Source organism: Ailuropoda melanoleuca, chromosome 4 (genome assembly GCF_002007445.2).
Source record: "Ailuropoda melanoleuca isolate Jingjing chromosome 4, ASM200744v2, whole genome shotgun sequence".
Classification (NCBI taxonomy): Eukaryota; Metazoa; Chordata; class Mammalia; order Carnivora; family Ursidae; genus Ailuropoda; species Ailuropoda melanoleuca.
The window spans coordinates 132,989,370-133,010,895 of NC_048221.1; the positions used below are offsets into that span (position 1 = coordinate 132,989,370).

The following is a 21,526-nucleotide window of genomic DNA, read 5'->3' on the forward strand; positions in this document are numbered from 1 at the left end:
TCTGGTCCTCTGCCATTCCCTAAGCGGGAGACTTTTCTAACGTGGACACTGGCTCACTAATACCACCTCCGAATTGCAGCTTGAGAGAGGAGAGAAAGAGCAGGCAGAGGACATGACCAAGAAGTTGTAGGCATCACTTCAACTCATACCCCACCGACCAGAACCTGGGAAAGGCAGTCTCTAGCTAGGCAGTCCGGTACTGACGAAAACTCAAGAGGTTCTGTTTCTAAAAGAGGAAGGGGGGCAATTAGCATCCCTCATGGCTCAGTGACCACCTCTTTAACCAGACTTTGAACAGTTCTTTACATTCTTAGCATGAATCCAGAGGCCTGAAGGAATGTGTATCTGGAAGCAGGGACTGAGAGTAAAGGGAAGGGTTACTGGTGATGTGAGTAGAAAGAAAGGGCCAGCCAGGTCTCCTGGCAACCAACCCCTCTGCTGGTCTGGCCACACACACTTTGCCCTTTTAGAAACTCTGTGGCCCAGGTCACTGCAGTTAGATAGTAATTTGCAGAGGAAAAGCCAAATACCCACTTCCAGTCTCCATTCCTCCCTGGCTTACCCATTTGGACCTGAGGATCATCTTCCAGTGGGAAACGAAGAGTAAAGCTGAGACTGGGGAACCCAAGTCCCAGCTCCACTTCTCCAAACGAGGCCACGTGGGCATGCATTCCTACAAACCACGCTTCCACATCCATAAAAGGAGGACCTCCCCCAGCTCTAGTATTTAAAGGGTCCAGATCTCAGTCTTTTCTTTCCCCTTCTATCAGTTAAAAACCCCTTTTTAAAGGGGTGATTAATATGTGTGGACACTGTGGAGAGCTGCCATCACATAGCTCTGAGATCAGCTGGGGTGGTTCTAGGACATCTCCAAAGAACAGGGTCTAAATGTGAGAGAACGGTATTCTCCTCATTTCACACAACTACGACTCAAAATACTAGGCAACGGTTTTCCCGCTGCTAATGTCTACCCTGAGTTTCACTCAAGATTTTGTCTGAAGAAAGTATTTCAGTGCTAAAAGGTTCAAAAACCATCATACAAGAATTTATAATAAAACCTGTGTTCTTAAGGAATCCTAGCACAGGAATAATACTTTATTAACTGAGAGTCAAAAGGCACAAAATAGCAATTCAATTTTATCTGTTTAAATTTTCTCTTCTCCTTTTGGTATTTTAGGCAAAAGGGATTGAGGAAATACATTCCAAAGAACTGTGTTTAATTTTAAAACACAGACGAACAGCAGAATAGCTTTATCTTTATCAGTAACTGTGCTCTGGAAAGAAAGGTTCTTAGAAAGAAGGTAAACCGTCCAAGATACATCTTCGCTGTCACCATCACACACCAGTCCTCAATCCTTAGACACGGAACCTTTTCTACCTGTCTAAGAAACTCCAGGCCCCCTACAACTAACCAAGCTGTCCTTCTGCCTTGGGATCTTCCAATTTTCTTTCCTGTTGTAAGTCTCCAGCTTCAGCATACACCTACGTCACTAAAGCCATCTCAAGAACATCTCCATTGAAGATCACTTCCTGTGATAAATTCTACTCCAGATAGTCTCTGGTGGCTCCACATAGGTCCTCTGCCAAACTCACATACCCATAAACTTTACTTCATAAAACTATCAAATAACTTTAAAAATAAGACACAAACCTTCATAAAAATATAGTCAGCAAATTTATTATTCTCATTAGGTTGCCATTTTATGAAGAATTCCTAAGATTAATGTTTCTTGACATGCAAGAGTTTTAGCATTAATAGCTTATGTTACTATAAATACTGCTGCTTGGAAGCAGTACAACTGTTTTAGAGTTTTAAGACTACAGACTTTTATTATTCAAATCTTATTCAGTGTATGTTAAAATCAGAAGGTTCTGAACAGCTGGTTAGGAAGGTAGCCAAGATGCAGGAAAGATGTCTGCGCCTCCTTTTCAAGGGCAGCCAACTCTTGAACCGTAGGTGCCAAAATATCCACATGGCCTTTATAGTTTCCACCTGCATCACACACACAAATTATAAAGTAATGTCAATGACATGCTTGAAATAACTTGTCAGCAGCAATACTTTGGCTCAATTACATCCGTTTATACATTGCTTCTAGCAATAAAAATGTACTACTGGGCAAGACATCTCCACAAGTGAGTTTTAAAGACGTTAAATCCATATAAATTAATGATCAGGCCTCACTAATAGTGTCCCAAGGCCCCTAGCAACCCCTCCCCACCTCCTTTTTTTTTGGTTTGAAAACCACAAGGCTCAGTCGCCTGAGTCTTAAAAAAAATTTTCAGAAATGAGCTAAGGGCATTCCAGGCAAAGAAATAGTATGCTGGGTTACCACCTGAAATTAAATCAAAGGTTTTCAATTCTTTGTTCAAAACTGCCATTATACCTGTTTCCTAATAATTCCATAAATGTTCAACTACTCTTTGTGACATTAATACCACAAGAGAAACAGCTAAGCTGCTATCTCCTTCATTCGCATACAAATCACACAACCAAAAATGCCACAAGACAAGTATGGATAACGTGCTATGAGAGTAATAAGAAGGAAACGATTAATAAACTAAAAACAGCCACTTACCATGATGAGATGAAATTACTCTCTTCCACACGCTGAAGCCCAAGAAGGACACAGTCACATTTAGAATAGAAATAAAAGTAATTCAAAACTTACCACCAGCAGCCCTTTTCTGACCATAGGTGACTTTCCCATCAAATTCATCCACTGGTACCTTTATATCTGGTTCGACCTGAGAAATGGTGCAATTCAGATGCTCTTCTATCTCAGACAGCAACTAAGAGAGGAAAGGAAATATAAAAAGCATTTTTAAATAAAAATTTCATTTTGACAGAGTTGAATTTTAACAGTATCCAAAAAAACCAGGAAGACTATAATACTTAGTATAAATGGAAGTTAGATTTCTGAAGATATAAACACACAAGTTACAATTTACAAACTTTAACTAACATTATAAACAATTACTACTTTTCCTCACAGCTAACAACAGGTAAAAGGTGAGGTACTGGGGCACCTGGGTGGCTCAGACAGTTAAGCGTCTGCCTCCAGCTCAGGTCATGACCCCAGGGTCCTGGGATCAAGCCCCATGTCAGGCTCCCTGCTCAGTGGGGAGCCTACTTCTCCCTCTCCCTCTCTTCCCTGCTTGTGCTGTCCATTGCTATCTCTGTCTCCCTCTCTCAAATAAATAAATAAAATCTTAAAAAAAAAAAAAAAAAGCCAAGGCATTACTTTTATAATTAAATGTGGCCTATTTTTGCCAATTTTAGTACTTTTTTTAGGAGTCTTACCTGCATCTCATTGTACCAGATGGTACAGCCGCCATCTTCCTTGAGTCTTGTGTTATAACATCCTTTTCCACGGCTGCTACACACATGGTACCAAACCTACATGAAAGATGGAAAAAACATTAACATGTACGGAGACTGAAACATGCTAGATATCTTTATTCTCAATTAGTTTTTAAATATTTTCCATCCTCAAGGAGTAAGAAAGGAGACTGCAGTATGGTATGTCATGCAATTACTACCCCTGTTCAGGACCTCATTAACTAGATCTTCTGAAAGAGTTGTTTTTGAGAATAATCCTGGAGTCTTCCTAAAAATCCATGTCAATTACAGAAAGGAATTCTCAGATAGAAACAAGGATGAAAAAGTAAATACTGGAGAATGCTGTATCAAGATTATATCAAAAAATAAAGTCCAAATGCTTTCTTTAATAAAGCAAATAGCAACCAGTTTGGTCACTGAGTTTATGGGAGTTCCTTATTCTTGCAACTGTTCTGTAAAGTTGTATTCAATTATATTGCAAAATAATAAGTTACCACCCTCTCCCACAAAAGTTTTCTGTGGCATGATGTCAGGGAGAGTTTAAATCGTTTTTGGTGAAATCGAGTACATTAAAGCTATTAGTGAAAATTACATTTTGCATTTTTCCTTTCTAAACTTCATCCTACTGCTGGTCCATTCAAGAATATAGAGAAAAAGATGCCATTAAAAAGTTCACTTATATTCCATATGCAACTGAATTCAACGTAAATGGAAAAATCAAACTGCTTTTACTTTCAACATCTAAAACGACACAATGAATGTAACGCAGCACTGAAAGGATTACCTTTTCTTTCTCTGTTGCCACCAGGGAAATGGCCAGACCCATCCTGAAAGATTTTCGAAGTCTTTATTAGACTTTATTCCTGAAGCATTGAAGTTTAAAAAAAAAGAAAAAAAAATTACAGCAGTACCTTTCAGCTCTTCCAACTCTGCCAATTCGATGTACATAGTTTTGCTTTTCATCAGGCAAGGTGACATTTATGACTGCAAATAAAAATAATTATTACCAACTGGCATTAATTTCTAAAATTTTCAACCACATTAGATGTTTGATGTTCTAAATATTTCAAAAACATTAGAACGGGTTTACTTTGAATTCCATAAAATTTAAACTGCAGTTATAAAAACTTTCTTTTTACCATAAGGAACACCATGGATGTCAATTCCTCTGGCGGCTACATCTGTGCAAATCAAGAATCGTACATCTCCTTTCTACAGAGAACAGAGAAGACAGAAAAGAATTTATTAGGACATATGTTAAAAAATAAATACAAATACTATCATTCCACTAAATGGGACCTCCAATAACTAATATGTTACTATTGGATTAGAGGTCCAGATATTCACAATTCCCTAGACCATGTCTTAAAATTTTTAAGTTATGATCTACTAAAACAAGACATTTAGGTGAATAAATCAATAACTGGATTCATTTGTTCTTTTCTTTTTTCTCACACCAAAGACATTAAACTGCTTATAATTTGGCTTTATCTTTAGAAATCCTGACTGGTAATTCAAAAGAAAGTTTATAAAATTTTTTTTTAAAAAAGGAAAGATAAGATAGAACAAAAATGTTAAAATGTAAGCATTATCTTTACCCTTGTATTAAAATAAATTCAGAGTACTAGGTATTTTACCTTGAGGTTACACTTTTTGTGACAACAGACAAAATCCTAAGAGAAGGGAACAGAGATTGGGCCCCAGTGCTCTCATCAAGGAAATACAAATTAGCCTTTGGATGTCATTTGTGCCCCAAGGCACAGCAAAGTTAAGAGATGGGCTGGGGAAAGGCATGCTGACCTGGGGTACAGCGTAAGACCCTGGGTAAAGAAGGGCAGACACACACACCGAAATGTGACCATACAACATGCTTCAAAATCCACATTCTGCTCACCCTGGAAGCATAATCCGAAGTTCCTAAGCTCAGTACTTCCCACCTTTTATTCACATGATGGGTCTGACAGAAAATGCTATTTGTACTCTGCACTGCGGTAAACACACCGGTAAACAATAAGAATGCTGTGGGTGGAGGCCATGGACCTTGTATTCTAAATGACTCAAGCCCTACCCACCACCACAAAGAGCTAAACTACCTGTTCACGGGCTGCCAGGATGTAACTGGGACAGTGTGCCCCAAACAACTACAAGTATTTTTAAATCCACAAAACTGTATTCTTGATATAATCTACAAATTAACTTCTCTATGGGTATTGCTATGAACTGTTAAAAAAATAATAAGACTCACAGACACGGCTTCACTATCCCGTGATGCTTCTCCTAAAAATATCTACTTGAAAGAATTTAACTAAAACTTCTGTTGAAAATTATTAGCACAGCACTGTTGTGCAGAGAACGCATAATTTACCATTTGACTGCTAAAAGACGACTAAGCCCTGTCATGGCAAAGATATACCAACAGGGTAAAAATCTTTTGAAATATCTAGGACAAGAATGGCTTTAATAATATTAACTGGAACTGGTTAAAAGTGGCTACGACTCCCCTCTTAAGTATTAAGGAAATGCAGTCAACCACATAGCAGTACCTTAAATCTTTCCAAGTTTTGCTTCCTTTCATGAGGCTTTCTGTCCCCATGAAGACAAACACATGAGAACTGGTGTCCTTTTTTATCAGGTCCTGGGGAAAAGCACATTGAACAGTTAACCTTGGAAAACATTACACTGAAGACTATGTCAAAAAACCAACAGCATTCAGACGATCATGGCGCCATATAATTCCACAGAAATCTATACCCCAAATGTGCCATAAACCATGGTTAACACAATTTCTGTCACAGGTAAAGTGCCATTAAAATAAATTCCATGAGCATTAAAACTGATTTGCTCTGAAGGACATTTTTAAGTCACTCTTCCTAATCTGCAGTAGAGAGAACAGTACGCCAATTAAGACATGTTACTAAAAGGAAAACATACATGTACACCAGGAACTATTCCTACCCCATATGAAGTGAAGAACTAAAAAAGTAGACAAGAGAGATCAATCTTGAAAGAACCAAATTAGGCATTAAGAAGTTCATGCCCGTTACTAAAGGCCATGCCCACAAGCCTACGCTCCTCAGGAGGTCCTAAACAGCTTAGGTAACTGGTACCCTGGCCAGAGCAGATTATAAGAAGCAAACTGGTAGGATGGAGATGCAGTGGTAGCCAATCCTAAAAAAGAAACTCAAGTAGATAAAGTAACAGAAAGTGGTCCAGTCCAGACCAGAGTAAGGGTAAACAGCCTTCTAGAACTCAACAGAACCTACAGGCTCCAGTACGAGCACAGGGTAACAATTATGCCGCAACTACTCTCCACAGTAAATTTTAGGTTCAATAAAATATACTTCAGAATTCAAGGAAAAATGTATCATGAAAGCTCTCCACCCAAAATGGCCAACACAAGAACTAATTACACAGAGGAGAAATAATCACTAATCTGAACTTCCAGAAGCCTACAGCTTAGGTCTTACTGCATTCTGAATTCAAGTGGTTTAGGGAAGTATCACATACACACTCCTACTCCCTAGCTGAGCTATGTAGAGAGAAGGGAGGGAGACTTTGTTTCCCTCTCTTAAACCTCTGAAGTTCTGGTTTATGTTGTGTTACTTGGGTTTTAGTAACGGTTTGGGAAACTTGTTTTTAGACAAAGGTACCCAGAATACTTAGGGAAGGAAGGTAAAAAGATCTAAGGAATATTACTGCTTGAGCAATGGCATTTCTAACCAAATAATGAAATCTTCCATTCAAAGCAACATGGACAGGAAGAAGTATCACAAAACAGTTACTATAACTAAAACAACCAAGCAAGTCTGTTTGCCATGACTTGGAAGAAAAAAAAAAGGTACTAAACTGTTCACTGTAATGAACAATATAACCTGTTCTTTATACGACATTAGTTTAAACTTTTTTTAACTGTTCGAGTTTCCTGGCTCTTTGATGTACATCAAGTATAAAAAGAGATGTGTTAGAGTCCTCCCCATTATGAAAGCAGGATTTATCTGTTACCTTGGACATATGTCCATTTTTTATATATTTTTACATTATATTTTCAAACACAGCAACAATGAAAGGATTCTAAAAGTGAATATCTATATTTTCACCTCCTACATTATACCATTTAACATTTACTACATTTCCTTTACTGCCTAGCTAGCCCTTTCTCCTATCAATTCATTTTTATATTTTTGATGCATTTCAATGTAAATTGCAAATATCTGTACACAGTTCAGCATTCATCTCATTAACTAAAATGCAGTTGTTTATTTAGGTTTTACGGTTTTCCTTCAAGGTAAAAGTTACATACAAGGAAATGTACAAATCTTAAGTGTATGTCTGCTGAGTTCTGACAAACGTATGCACCTATGGAGCCCAAAGCCCTAACAAGACAGAGAATACAAATGTCACCCCACAAAGTACCCTCATGCCCTTTCCAGGTCAACCCTACTCCCATTCTGCTGGGGAAAAGCCACTGTTGTTTGTCATGGTTTTTTTCACATAATAGATTAATTTTGACTCTTCTAGAACTTCACACAAATGGAATCATACAGTATATAGGCTGTGTGAGAAATCTTTCATTCTGCAAGATGCCTGAGCTTTAACCACAGTTGTTGAGTCCACCAATAGTCCATTCCTTTATATCACTGAGCAGTATTCCACTGAATAAATATTTCACAACTGGTTTAAGCCATTCCCCTACTGACAGCCACCCGGAATATCTTCAGTTTGGGGCGATTATAAATAAAGCTGCTATGACCATTCTTGCCCATAGCTTTTGTCAATAATCTTGGATAAATTTTACTTATCTTGAGTAAATATTTACGAGTTGAATTACTAAGCCATAAGATAGCAATGTTAATTTTATTTATAAATTTAAGACCTTTCACCAACGTGGCTATACAGCCATGGTGGGAGTGGTCCAGTTGCTCCACATCCTCGCCAAAATGTGGCACCGTGTGTCTACTCTAGCCATCGCACTGAGCACACGGTGCTATTGTACTGTGATTTTGCATGGCCCTAACGACTGAGCGTGTTGAGCACTTCTTCATGTTGGTTTCTTTATTTCATGTTACAAGGAGCATTACATTAGAATCATCATATAGTCATTGCGGATTAAATATTTTATTACACAGTGACCTTTATTTCTAGTCATATTTTTGTCTTAAATTCTACTGCATCTCGTTAATATAGCTAGACCGACTTTCTTTTGATTAGTAGTTTAGCTGACACATATATTTCTTCAGGCCCTTTCGATCTGTCCATGTCCTCAGGTTTTAAGTATATCTCTTGTAAACAGCATATAGCTAGATTTTATCCAGTCAAACCATCTACGCCTTTTAACCGAGGACTTTAGTCCACTGATATGTAGTATTTACTCCTATATATACTCAGACTTTTCCACCAGCCATCTTACTCTGTAATTTCTAACCATTCTGCTTTTTCTTATTATTTCTCCTCTTGCTTTCTTAGACTTTTTAAGATGCCTTTTTCCTCATCTATTGGCTTAGAAAACATACATTCTATTATTTAATGATTATACTTGAAATTTTAACATTAAAGTTAATCAGTAACATTACCCTTCTTCCAAATGACAGCAGGGCCTCCAAACGCTGTGATGAACCTGTCCCTGCGTGGAAAGCCCGCACTGTTTCCCCAGGGCTGAGCATACGAAATACTGGATAAGCACAGACACTTACAATGCACCATCACTACTTTAAATTCTGTGCATGCATTCTAGACTGCATCAACATGAGACTAATAATCTATTAAATGAGGAAATAAACACAATTTATTTCAAGTGAGGAAACATTACCTCCTCCTTGTTGCATAAAATATTGCTCCAAGTTATCACAGTCAATTTTGGTTCTACAGAAAATAATTGCTTGATCCATCTTGTGTTCCTTGATTGCCCGGACAGCATACTCCCCCTTCAGGATTTTAATAGCTTCAGACCACATCTCTTGAATATCATAATAACAACAAAAATGGAAAAAGAATTTCAATCTAAAATTGTTATAAACACACATAATTACAGTCATACACTTACTGCTTAACGCACCTAAAACACTCTGCTTTAATATAAGTATTACAGACAAAAATAAGTAATATTAAGATAGGACGAAATAGTGAGAATATCCATTCACTCATTTATTCCTATTTCTGTTAACACGTTTGTGCCAGCTTATGGGGCACCCAAACACCTATACCCATACCTCTTATGAGGGAAAACAGACATGTAAACACACAAGTAAACAGAACTTCACACGTACAACAAAGCTCTGTTCCTCCCTCTCATGGACAACTCATCATATTCTGCCTTGCATTAACTTCCCTAACTGCTCAATAAGTGTTTTTAAAAATAATCAATGTACTTTTTAAATCAATCTAACATCAGAAAGTTCATACTTCTTTCTAAGGAATAAAAACTGTACATCAAACTAAGTCATTTCTCAGCCATCACCTGCTATCTCTGTTTTGGTGGGAAGCTGTGCTATACTTACTAACTAACTAATGCGAAATGTTAATTCTGTAACCCATTACATTTCTGAAGTCTCTCTAGTCATATGTAATTGTTGTATAAACTACGCAAAACATTTACAAGAAAAAAATATGAATTAACAATTTTTACTTTATAAAATGAATTCTTAAACAGTGGGAGGATACATGATTTTGAACCATCAGTGTCTCTGCCCTTCTCCAACAATAAGGCTAATTGAGCATGCTCTTTGTATATAAATTTGGAACTGCACATAAAACTGAATCCAAAGGGACTCTATTTAATCAAGATTTCAGAAAATTCACCTTTCAGATACTTGTCATAAACCTACCCATGAATCCAACTGTGAAGCAAATGCAGTCTCACCCTTCCCAATGATCCACATGAGACATCTGACATCAACCATGCAGCTTAATGGGTCTGAAATCTACTCTAGGTCTGAAACCTACCATAAGCACTATCCTTGCAAAACAATGTTACCCGTCTGTAGATCTTTAAAATATTATGCACCTGAAACAAATGGCCTCTGCTCTGCACAAAAGTATCTTCATTGAATTAAATGTTCAGCTTTTTAAAAACTGATAAATATTTAATGATTTAATGATATTCAGTTTAGGAGGATGAAAAAGTCCTGGAGATGGATGGTGGCAATGATGCAAAGTAGAAATATACTTTATGCCACTGAACTTGATCCACTTGAAAATGGTTAAAATGGGAAATTCTGTGTCAAGTATACTTTACCAGACACAAAAAGAATAGATAAATATTTCAAGATAATTTCTGTATCTTTCACAAAGTTGTAAGCTAAAGACATTTTCCTTTATTACTTAATTCCCTCAATGAAGAATCTATGTGACATTTCTCCTGGAATTCAGGACCAATATAAAATCTGTTGCCAGAGAAATCTGCTGATATCCTATGATAAATAAGAATTCCAAAATCCAAAATATTTGTGACACAGATGCCAGGAGACTAACGTCTGAAATTCAGTGATTAATATTGCTCTAAGTTGACTGGTATCAGCCATTTCCCCCATTTCCTTATTATTTTTGTTGCTTTTATTTTCAGATTTCCTATTCTAATTTTATAGGTCACCTCAAATCCTTCATGAAAATAAGGTATAAATTCAATAAAACAAACCAATTTGTTTTCAAAATCTTCCAACACCATTCATTAATTCATTCACCCATTCATTCATTCACTTACTCATTCACTCATTCATTCATTCAGCTTACCTGGACTATTAGCACCAGGCCTTGTGTTATCCTTTGCATGTACATCATCGGTCTATCAAAAGAAAAGGATAAAAAAGGGGGAGCAAGTGGCTAAGTAAGGATTCCAAACAGGTATCATTTTCTTTTTTTTAAGGGAAAAATATATCTAACTTTAGACTGCATTTCAGACATACGTCTTTAGAGTATGTAGGCAAAACCATTCTTCAGATTTAGAAAACTCTTTATTAACTGTGGGTCTAAGGCTAATCAACTTGAAATGTAATAATAAAAACATAAAGGTGGCTTATAGAATATTGTATATTTACAATACATAATACACCCTTATTTTAAAAAGGTAAATCTAAGAACAGTGGGGGAAATAAAGACCAGATAGACACACGAAATTGATTTTTAGGAAAATAAGGAACCTCAAGAGGACACTAAAATAATATTAAAAATAGCAATCATTGTATCTGAAATTAGATCTATGTATATGAATAATCCTACTCATTTATCAAAATTACATCAAGGAAGATGATCATTAAAAGTAACTCTTACAGAGGAAAAAAAATAAAAGCCTATCACTTAATCCATGCTCTCAAGGCCTAAACTTTCCTGGTCAATGTGCTGGACTTCTCTTTTCTTTTCTTTTTTTTTTTTTTTAAAGATTTTATTTATTTATTCGACAGAGATAGAGACAGCCAGTGAGAGAGGGAACACAAGCAGAGGGAGTGGGAGAGGAAGAAGCAGGCTCTCAGCAGAGGAGCCTGATGTGGGGCTCGATCCCATAACGTCGGGATCACGCCCTGAGCCGAAGGCAGACGCTTAACCGCAGTGCCACCCAGGCGCCCCTGGACTTCTCTTTTCTTAGGTACAATATTTGGCTATAAGCATCACTAAGAGGCCAAGGTTAAGCTAGTTTAGGAAGTTTTATTCTCCACAAATGTTAACAGGGTAAAGTACTCACTCTAATGTGGTTTTTCCCAAGCCTTTCCCAGAGTCTGTCAGTTCTGGGATTCACTGGGACAACAACATGGTGTACAGTGTCCGGAACGGAGTCTTCTCCTTTTAAATCAACCCATGTGGGAAAATGCATTATTTTCTCAGACAGCTTCTTCACATCAAAAGAATGCAAAGTAGCAGAGCAAACAATCACCTAAGAGGGAAATAAAAAATTTACATCAACTTTTACTTTACAATAATAATTCTACCATATGAATATTAATGTGGGGCCCAAAGTACGTAAACCCGGAATCTACAGATGAGTTTAATACCTGACCCTGCAGCAGCACTAGTGGAGTGACTTTGGGCTCGTTATTCTCTCTGAACTACAGTCCCCTCACTCACACCGAGTCCCCTCACCGCCACAGAAACCATGCCAATTCTACATGGTCCTACAAACACCAAGATGAAGGGTTTCTGAAGATCTGAAATCTTGAGTTACTATTTATTCCCTTCTCTTCCCCTTAAAGCCTCCTCTACCTCTTAAATTCTTCCTAGGGAAGACAGGGGAGAAAAGTAAGAGTAATATTTTAAGAAATAATTACAAAAGAAACAACTGTTTTTCAACAGCTCAAGATTTTGCCTCCTCAGGGGCGCCTGGGTGGCTCAGTCGTTAAGCATCTGCCTTCGGCTCAGGGCGTGATCCCACTGTTCTGGGATCGAGCCCCACATCAGGCTCCTACACTGGGAGCCTGCTTCTTCCTCTCCCACTCCCCCTGCTTGTGTTCCCTCTCTCGCTGGCTGTCTCTATCTCTGTCGAATAAATAAGCAAAATCTTAAAAAAAAAAAAAAAAAAAAAAGATAATGCCTCCTCAAACAGGAAGCAGTACTCAGAGTCTGGAATATAAACTCAAATGCTCTGTAGAGAAAAACAACTAGGAATTTTTTACTTATCATCCTCTGTGACACCTAATTTCCTCAAGTTCCCTTCTTCATTTCTAAGAACAGCTTTCAAGACCGTTTCTTTGTGCGTACTATTTACTCGGGTAATAAAATGTTTTATATAGGGGCGCCTGGGTGGCACAGCGGTTAAGCGTCAGACTCTTGATTTCACCTCAGGTCATGATCTTCAGGTCCTAAGATCAAGCCCCGTGTCAGGCTCCGCCCTTAGTGGGGAGTCTGTTTAAGACGCTCACTTCCGGGGCGCGTGGGTGGCACAGTGGTTAAGCGTCTGCCTTCGGCTCAGAGCGTGATCCCGGCGTTAAGGGATCGAGCCCCACATCAGGCTCCTCCTCTATGAGCCTACTTCTTCCTCTCCCACTCCCCCTGCTTGTGTTCCCTCTCTCGCTGGCTGTCTCTATCTCTGTCGAATAAATAAATAAAATCTTTAAAAAAAAAAATAAAATAAAACAAAATAAAATGTTTTATACAGCAGTTAACTTAATCAGAAAACACTAAAACAAAATGTAAAACAAAACAAAATAAGCATTAACACTATTTTAAAGTGCATCCACCACTTCATACCTGAAGTCTTTTCCCATCAGAGGTAATCTGAGGAATCTGATTGTGAATCCTATTTATAAAATCGGAGTAACCTTGAGAAAGAAGTCCATCCTGAGTGAGAAGCAAAGAAAAGCAAACATTTTTTAAATCAATACCTGAATCTTTTTTTGTAAATTAAATGTAGAAAGATAATGGAAACGAATTCATAAGCACGCACATCCCCATATTCTCAAAATGGTTATTTTCCATAAGATAAAGACAAGTTATAAATCCAACTTTAAATTCCACATGACTAAAATATGAAAAAGCTGACAATAAGCAATCCAAAAACTATACTCCAGTAATCCAGAATGAATACAAGAGATAACAGCTCCTACCACATACCATTAAACATATGATTTTAATATGAAAAAATGAAAACAAAAATCCTCAGTGCTAAAAAAAAAAAAAAAAGAACACCTCATCTTGAAAATACTATGGAAGTACATCTCAAGATCCTCCAAGACATTAATGTCCTTAGAGTTCACACTGTGCAACTATGACAGGAAGAAATAATTGTAATGTGTAAAATAATCTATGTACCAACAAAGACAGCTATTTGGAGTAAAAAACAAATCTACATATCTAGTCACAAAAGTGGTTAAATAAACCATGAAGAATTCATATAATAGAGAACTAGACAGCCTTTAAAAATTGTTCACAAATAAGGACACGAAATACTTATGATACTTCATTGAGGAAAAAAAAAAGATTTCCTAGATTCACACAGCTTGATTTACCACATAAAATAAGTCTTTATATTATACAAGGAACGTGAAATGTACCAAACTGGTAATAATGGTTATTTCTAGGTAATAAAATCATGACTGAATTGTGGTTTTTTCATCATTTTACATATTTTTATCTCCAAAAACATAAACACACATTTTTTTTTAAAGCATGACTATATTTCAACATACAGCTTCATCCAGGACCAGGAATCGAACTTGGGATAAGTTCAGCTTTCCAGTTGACACCAAATCATCTAGTCTTCCTGGAGTGCCAACGACTATATCTACCTGAAAAGTATCAAAAGAAGCACCTGATGAAAACCAAAGCACTATCACAATCACTGTGAAACAGGAACCAACCGTGGTTCACTTACAGGGGAAACACACATACTGAAGCAGTCACCATCAGCTCCAAATTCTCAGAACAGGAGCTGTAGATAATGCCCTATTACCAGACCTGTATTTGGTTTGGAGTTCATGTGAAGATTTTGGTAACTGATTTTGACATCCTTAACTGTTACGTACAGTCTAATAAATAAAATTTGTATTTTCTGAGTGAAGGAGTTTATGGAACTCTGAAATCAAACCAGGATTCAAATCCCAGCTTCACCATTACCCAGCTGTGTGACCTCAACTTTGTTCATCTCTTCTAGTGTCAACTTTCTCTTTTTTGAAATGGGCAACACCTTCGGCGTCGCAAGATGGCTGTGACAACTGAGGGACAGATACGTAAAGCACCTGATGCCTAGTATGCCAGATGCTCGATAAATGTAGTTCTAGTTGGTGACGATGATATGACTACCTCGGAACACAATAACCACTACTTGTCAAGTGCTTATAATGAACAGGCACTGTGTTAATGTTTTACCAGTACTGTATCATCTCATGACCACTAAAGAAAACACTACTATTATCATTCCTTTTTTTTAAAAAGTAGGTTCCATGCCCAGTGTGGAGCCCAACATGGGGCTTGAGCTCATGACCCTGAGTTCAACACCTGAGCGACATCAACAATCAGATGCTTCGCCAACTAAGCCACCCAGGTGCCCCAATTATTCCTATTTTTAAACGAGGAAACTGAAGTTTAGAATACTGAAATCACAAAAACTTAAATGATACAGCTTGTAAGTACCCAAACTGGGATCTCAAACTCAGTCCAAACATGAGAAAAGGTCTAAATGAAGAACAAAGTTTATTTAACTTTTTATTATAAAAATTCTCAAACATACTCAAAGGGAAGAGAATAATGAACCCCCACACCAGCATAAACAATGAACAACATTTTCCATTCACACACACATCTTTTAATCATGTTCATAGTAATCAGGAATATGGGTTTTGAAGTAAGCTCTACCTCGGACTCGTAAGATCTTGGGCAAGTGACTTAATATTTAGTGTAAGTCCTCTTCCTAATCTGTCAAAATGAGGAAGAGTGCCATCTCAGAGGGCTACTGTGAGAACTGAGTAAGAAAATATATGTAAAGCATTTAGCTGTGCTTGGTCCATTTCCAGAAAGTAGCCAATAAAGGTAAGTTATTTTTAAAGTGTATAAAAGGATGTGTGTGAGCACAAATAAGATATTATAAAAAATTATTCAATTAAAATTAGGCAATTTAAAATAAAACTTCTCTATTAATCGGCCTGAAAACTCACTTCTATTAATTGTTTTCTCCACTGTAGACTAAAAACATAAAACTTTCTCCAAACAAATTTATCACTATAGTATCATTACTTCAATATCTCACCCCTTGAAAAAGCAGAATACTGCACAGAACAGGACTTTTAATTTGAACCAATATGAGGCATTTATATCCCCTGAAAAATAAAAAGCTTTTCTAAAGTTATTGTTTCATTTGTTCTGACAACTATAAGCAAGTCTCAGTTCAACGTAGAGAATATTGCCTGAAAATATGAAGATAATGCCTGTTAAATGTATTAAGAACAAAATACATGCCAAGCGCTGTGACAGGTGCTGTACACAGCAATGAACAAAATATCATTCCGGTTCTGTGTGTAACATCTCTTTACTATAGGATTCCAACCCACATGTGAGTTTCCACCCTCCTCAATTTCAGCAGCTAAAGTTAGCATGAAAACTCTCTTTATGTGAAATACAGACACTAGGTCTCTCAGGTTTAACAAACGACGAACTGGAAAAACCTGTATAATAGAACCAACTTCTACTCCTCTAGGCCTCAACTGCACATGTTGCATAACTGAGCAACTTTTTAAAATTGTAATTACATAGTTCTACTCTCTCACTCCAAAGCTGACTTCTAGCCCAGCACAAGACCCAACATAAGACTAAGGCTGAGCCAGAGGGTGATGGAGATCACAGGAGGAGAGAATACAGTATGGAAAGAGCAGAAAAAGAACATATTAGATCCCTAAGTAGAACGGAACTGAATCCTGTCAAGAAAGCCACAGAATAACATTGCCGTTGGATTTAGCCAGTACCAAATTTTAGATATGACTGACAGAAGCATATAGAATTCCCTAAAAGCTCTGAAGCTGGAAAATAGGAGTTAAGAAGCTTAATAACTTATGAGGAAAATGGATTTGGGTTTGAGGAGCCAAGAATGCGAATGAACATTAAATCTCTTATGACCACTAAAAAATATAGCACAGCAAATAAGAACATATCAAAGCAATATTACTATCTTAAAATAGTATTAACAAGTACAGTAATAGGATTCCTTGCTTTTAATATGTCATATCGGGTCAATCTAAACCATATGGCATAAAATTTCATTTGACAGGGGCACCAACGGAACTGAAGGAAGTGGACATATTTCCTCGCCATGACTCAGTAACAGGTGGGTTAGATTAAATGTTGAAATATTTAGGAAAGGAAATGGAAGAGAAATTTGAAAGGCGCAAGTTATTTCATACATATGAAATATTTTATGAAGTCCTAGCTATATCTGTGAAGCTAGATATAGCTTCAGTTAAGAATATTCCCCAATAATGAGGATCCCGGTCCTAGCTTTGTCCTTTGTAACTGCATGCCTGCGCACCCTCTGTAAGACCCCTGACCTATATCTGAACTCTTTTCTCTCCTCCTGAAACCAAAGTTTATCACTTTTCATCCTTCCCTTGGGTCACTGCCAAAATGTCCACATTCTCTGCAATCCCCTTGATTTCCATTTCTGTTCTTAACTCCAGTTTCTTCTTTTTCCATTATTCCTAAACAAAGGACTCTTAATTCATGAGAAAGCAAGAAGAAAATCCTCCAAGTGCTCACAAGGTAAACCAAAAGAAAAAAAAAATGATGTATGCTGAATTTTGCCTGAGGGGTTTGGAAAAACTACCGAGCTATATACTCTTGGGAAAAGAAAAGACATACTTGCAACATGTTTTTGAACAAATTTTGTTTTCATCTTGTGCTCATTTCAGCCTCACTTGATTTTTCTTGAAACACAACAGAACTACACTGCCAAAATGACAACTCATAATGTAACCTCTTAAAAATTTTCAAAGTACAACTTACCCCATTATCCAAAACAGAGAGCTGATCCCGCGCTGCAACACCTCCAATTATCAGAAGCTCCCTGAAATAAAATACCATAATGATAACGTAGAAAAAGACTGAAGCTTGCTTTATTGTTTGACTTATATCCACTTCCTTTAAGTGGATTAAGGTTGAGTTAAGTAACTGAGAAAGAATCTACAATGAAAGGCCAGCAAAGGGTGGAAACCAAGCACATTTGCAGCAGCCACATAAATGCTAGAGCAGCCGACGTGCTGAGCGAGCAGCACGTGAAAGCTCAGAACCCAGGACATGCCAGTTCTCACTTGTCTCCATGTCCTCCTGTACTACATTAATTCCTGGCACCCAAAAATCTGCTTTCAATCTACCTTCTTGAACATTTGTGGTTGTAGGTGTACAAAATATCTCTGAAAGAATATATAAATATCAATTTTTACAAGTTGCCTCCGGGTAGGATAACTAAAAGCTGAGGGGAAAAGGTGACAGACTTACTTTTCACAGGATATTCTTTTGTATTGTTTGAATTTTTCTCATTCCTAATAAAAAAATTTTTTAATGTTTAGGTTAAAAAGATTGCCTTAGGGGCGCCTGGGTGGCACAGCGGTTAAGCTTCTGCCTTCGGCTCAGGGCGTGATCCCGGCGTTATGGGATCGAGCCCCACATCAGGCTCCTCTGCTATGAGCCTGCTTCTTCTTCTCCCACTCCCCCTGCTTGTGTTCCCTCTCTCGCTGGCTGTCTCTATCTCTGTCAAAAAAATAAATAAAATCTTTAAAAAAAAAAAAAAGATTGCCTTATACCAAGGCAATTCTGGTGGGGGGGGGAAAGAACAGCCTTTTCAACAAATGGTGCTGGAACAAATGGATATGCACATGCAAAAGAATGAAGTTAAACCTCTTCTTTATACTACACACAAAAATTAACTCAAAATGAATTACAGGTGCAATTATAAGACATAAAACTGTAAAACTCTTAGAAGAAAACATGGGGTAAATTTTCACGACTTTGGGTTAGGCAAAGTCTCATCATATACAACAACAAAAACAAAAGCAACAAATAAAAAAATGAATTGGACTTCATCAATATTAAAAACTTTTGTACTTCAAAGACACTACACCAAGAGGGTGAAAATATTTGCAAATCCTTTATCTAATGAATACTATTACACGGGTATCAGACTATATAAAGAACTCTCATAGCTCAACAAAAAGACAACCCGATTAAAAAATAGGCAAAGAATGTGGACATCACAGATGGCCAATAAGCATAAGAAAATATGTTCAACATCATCAGCTATCAGGGAAACGCAAACCAAAACCAGAGTAAGATACTACTTCACACCTATTAGTGTCCTCTTAGGACGGCTACAGTCAAAACGAGAGGTAAGTGCTGATGAGGATCTGGAGAAACGGGAACCCTTACACATTACGAGTAGGAATGTCATGCGGTGTTGTCACTTTAGAACACAGTTGGGCTGTGCCTGAAAACATCGCACATGAAGTTACTGTATGATCCAGCAATTCCACTCCTAGGTATATTGCCAGAAGAAATGAACTGGGACTGGAAGGGAAGATGAATAGTAAAATCTTGCACACTAATGTTCACAACACAGTAGCCAAAAAGTGGTAACAACCCAAATGTCCATCATGGATTCATAAGCAAAAACATGGTGAGTGCATATAAAGGGGATATTTTTTGGCAATAAAAAAGAACTAAGCACTGATCCATGCTGTGTCATGAACGAAAACCCTGACAACATCATGCTAAGGGAGAGAGGCCAGTCACAAAAGAGCATGTATCACCCAATCCCATTTATGTAAAAAGTCCAAAACAGGCAAATCTACAGACAGATAATAAATCAGTGGCTGCCTCGGCATGGGGAGGTCAGGAGGAAACCTAACGGCTGTTAACAGGTACAGTGTTTCCTTTGAGGGTGAGGAAAAAGTTTAAAAACTAGTTTTGGTGATAGCTGTACAACTGTGAATATAATAAAAACTAAAAGCAACCTGAACACTTGAAAGAGTGGATTGTATGGTATGTGAATTAAATCTCACTAAAGCTATTTACAAAAAGATTGTCTCCGTCTTATAAAGCAGGCAAAATTAATTTCTGATACAGCCAGATAACTTTCAATCAGAAATATTTACCATGTATCTTCCTTTATTAATTTTATTCTTAATGATTAGTCTTTTAAAAAATCCCAGAGCACACTAAGAAAGTAGATGACTTTAACAATGAGCCTTGTAACACCACGACTGATTTAAAGATTGGCTTTATGGTTTCCTATCTTCATCTTGAACAATTCAGATAGGAGAAATAACACAAAGCGCTTTCTCACCTATAAATGTCCATTATCTTGGCATATTCCCTAACCACCTACCATTCTAGAGCCATTACATTTCCTAAATCTGGTAATGTTAGATGCTGAATTATCTATATAAGAATCAACTGGAAGAGCTGCCATTTTTAAGAAAACAAATTCTAATTCCTATTCCCTGGAAATTCTGATTCAATATATCCAAAAGAGAAACAATAAATAATTTGTATCTTTAAATAAGGTCCCTAAGTTTTCAGGTTTGGAATCTATGGTCCTTAAATCTATCATTTCTTCTTCTACAATACTCTTACCCACTTTCCTCATCAGATATACATATCCCTATAAAGTTAGCAGAAAATACACACACACACCCCAATCTATGCTTGTATGCAAAGCACTGTAGGCTTGAGGAATATAAAATAACAGCCTGTCTTAAGGATTGTAAAACTAAGCTAGGATGAGCAAAGCTATGCCTATTTAAAACAAGGAACACTAACATTTGACAGTGTGTAAGGATTAAGGTGAAGCATACACAGTCAGTGGTATCCAAGGAGGGAGAAAGAACTGGGCTGGTATAACCAAGTCAGCATCACAGACTAGGACTTGAGCCGGGTTTTCAAGGAAGGCTCATTTGTACAGAACACCAAAACGAGTAAACCGCATTTTACCTTCTTAACAAATAAATTGATTATATTATTCATCTTCCCTTCCAGTCCCTGTTCATAAGCATGTTAACCTCTACACATAATTATAGCACAAAAATCCATTCATATTTTACATTCTTCCAAAAAACACTCTCTTACGAAGAATTCCAAGTCCCTTACACGAAGCAGATGCCCTGGTTGTGTCCTCCTACAGTGACTTTCCCTATCGTATCCCCAAGGCATTTTACCCCATTTATTCCATTGTTTCTCTCCCTTTCACACAAACCCCACACGCCCACACTTAATTCTGTGAAAGCAAAGACTTTCTCATTGTTATGTCCCTGATCCTGAGCCTAAAACTTCACACATAGTAGGTATTCAAATAGTTCCCGAATAAGTGACAGGCATCAGTCCTCGAAACAAAATTAAGAATTATTTTACCTAAAAAACTGTATCAACTATAATTTATCCCTGAGTAAGTTTAACTTGTAAGATCAGTATTAAAAAGATGGTCCTGCATGATGTCAACAATTCCAAGTTTCTGAAATCAGACAGTGGTGATGCCGGCACACCCTGACGTTGCCAAAACCACTGAATCGGCCCCACGCTGGGTGTAGAGATTACTTAAAAATCAAAACAAACAAACAAAAAAACCCCACTGAATTGTATACTTTAAATGGCGAATTTTATGGTGTGAAAATTATGTTTTAATAAAAAAGGTAATTAACAAAAATCGAGTGACAAATCAACTCAGAGTAGTTTATAAGGTACGGCCTACCTCAAAACAAAAGGGGTCGCTACTGAGCAAGAAGCTCC

At 37.3% G+C, this 21,526-nt stretch overlaps 1 protein-coding gene across 1 annotated transcript in view; it reads right to left on the reverse strand.

Annotated features, from left to right (window-relative positions):
* Positions 1–1,652: 1,652 nt before the first annotated feature.
* Positions 1,653–21,526, reverse strand: part of DDX1 (DEAD-box helicase 1) — a 35,324-nt gene continuing 15,450 nt past the window's right edge. The window contains exons 14-26 of the mRNA XM_002923069.4: positions 17,753–17,813; positions 14,452–14,550; positions 13,514–13,603; positions 12,015–12,203; positions 11,069–11,120; positions 9,150–9,296; positions 5,887–5,978; positions 4,483–4,555; positions 4,255–4,327; positions 4,128–4,170; positions 3,305–3,400; positions 2,673–2,793; positions 1,653–1,993 (exon numbers count right to left, since the gene is read on the reverse strand). Of these exons, the coding sequence (XP_002923115.1) occupies positions 1,863–1,993; positions 2,673–2,793; positions 3,305–3,400; positions 4,128–4,170; positions 4,255–4,327; positions 4,483–4,555; positions 5,887–5,978; positions 9,150–9,296; positions 11,069–11,120; positions 12,015–12,203; positions 13,514–13,603; positions 14,452–14,550; positions 17,753–17,813 (1,267 nt within the window). The 3' untranslated portion in view covers positions 1,653–1,862. The remainder of the gene's footprint in view (positions 1,994–2,672; positions 2,794–3,304; positions 3,401–4,127; positions 4,171–4,254; positions 4,328–4,482; positions 4,556–5,886; positions 5,979–9,149; positions 9,297–11,068; positions 11,121–12,014; positions 12,204–13,513; positions 13,604–14,451; positions 14,551–17,752; positions 17,814–21,526) is intronic.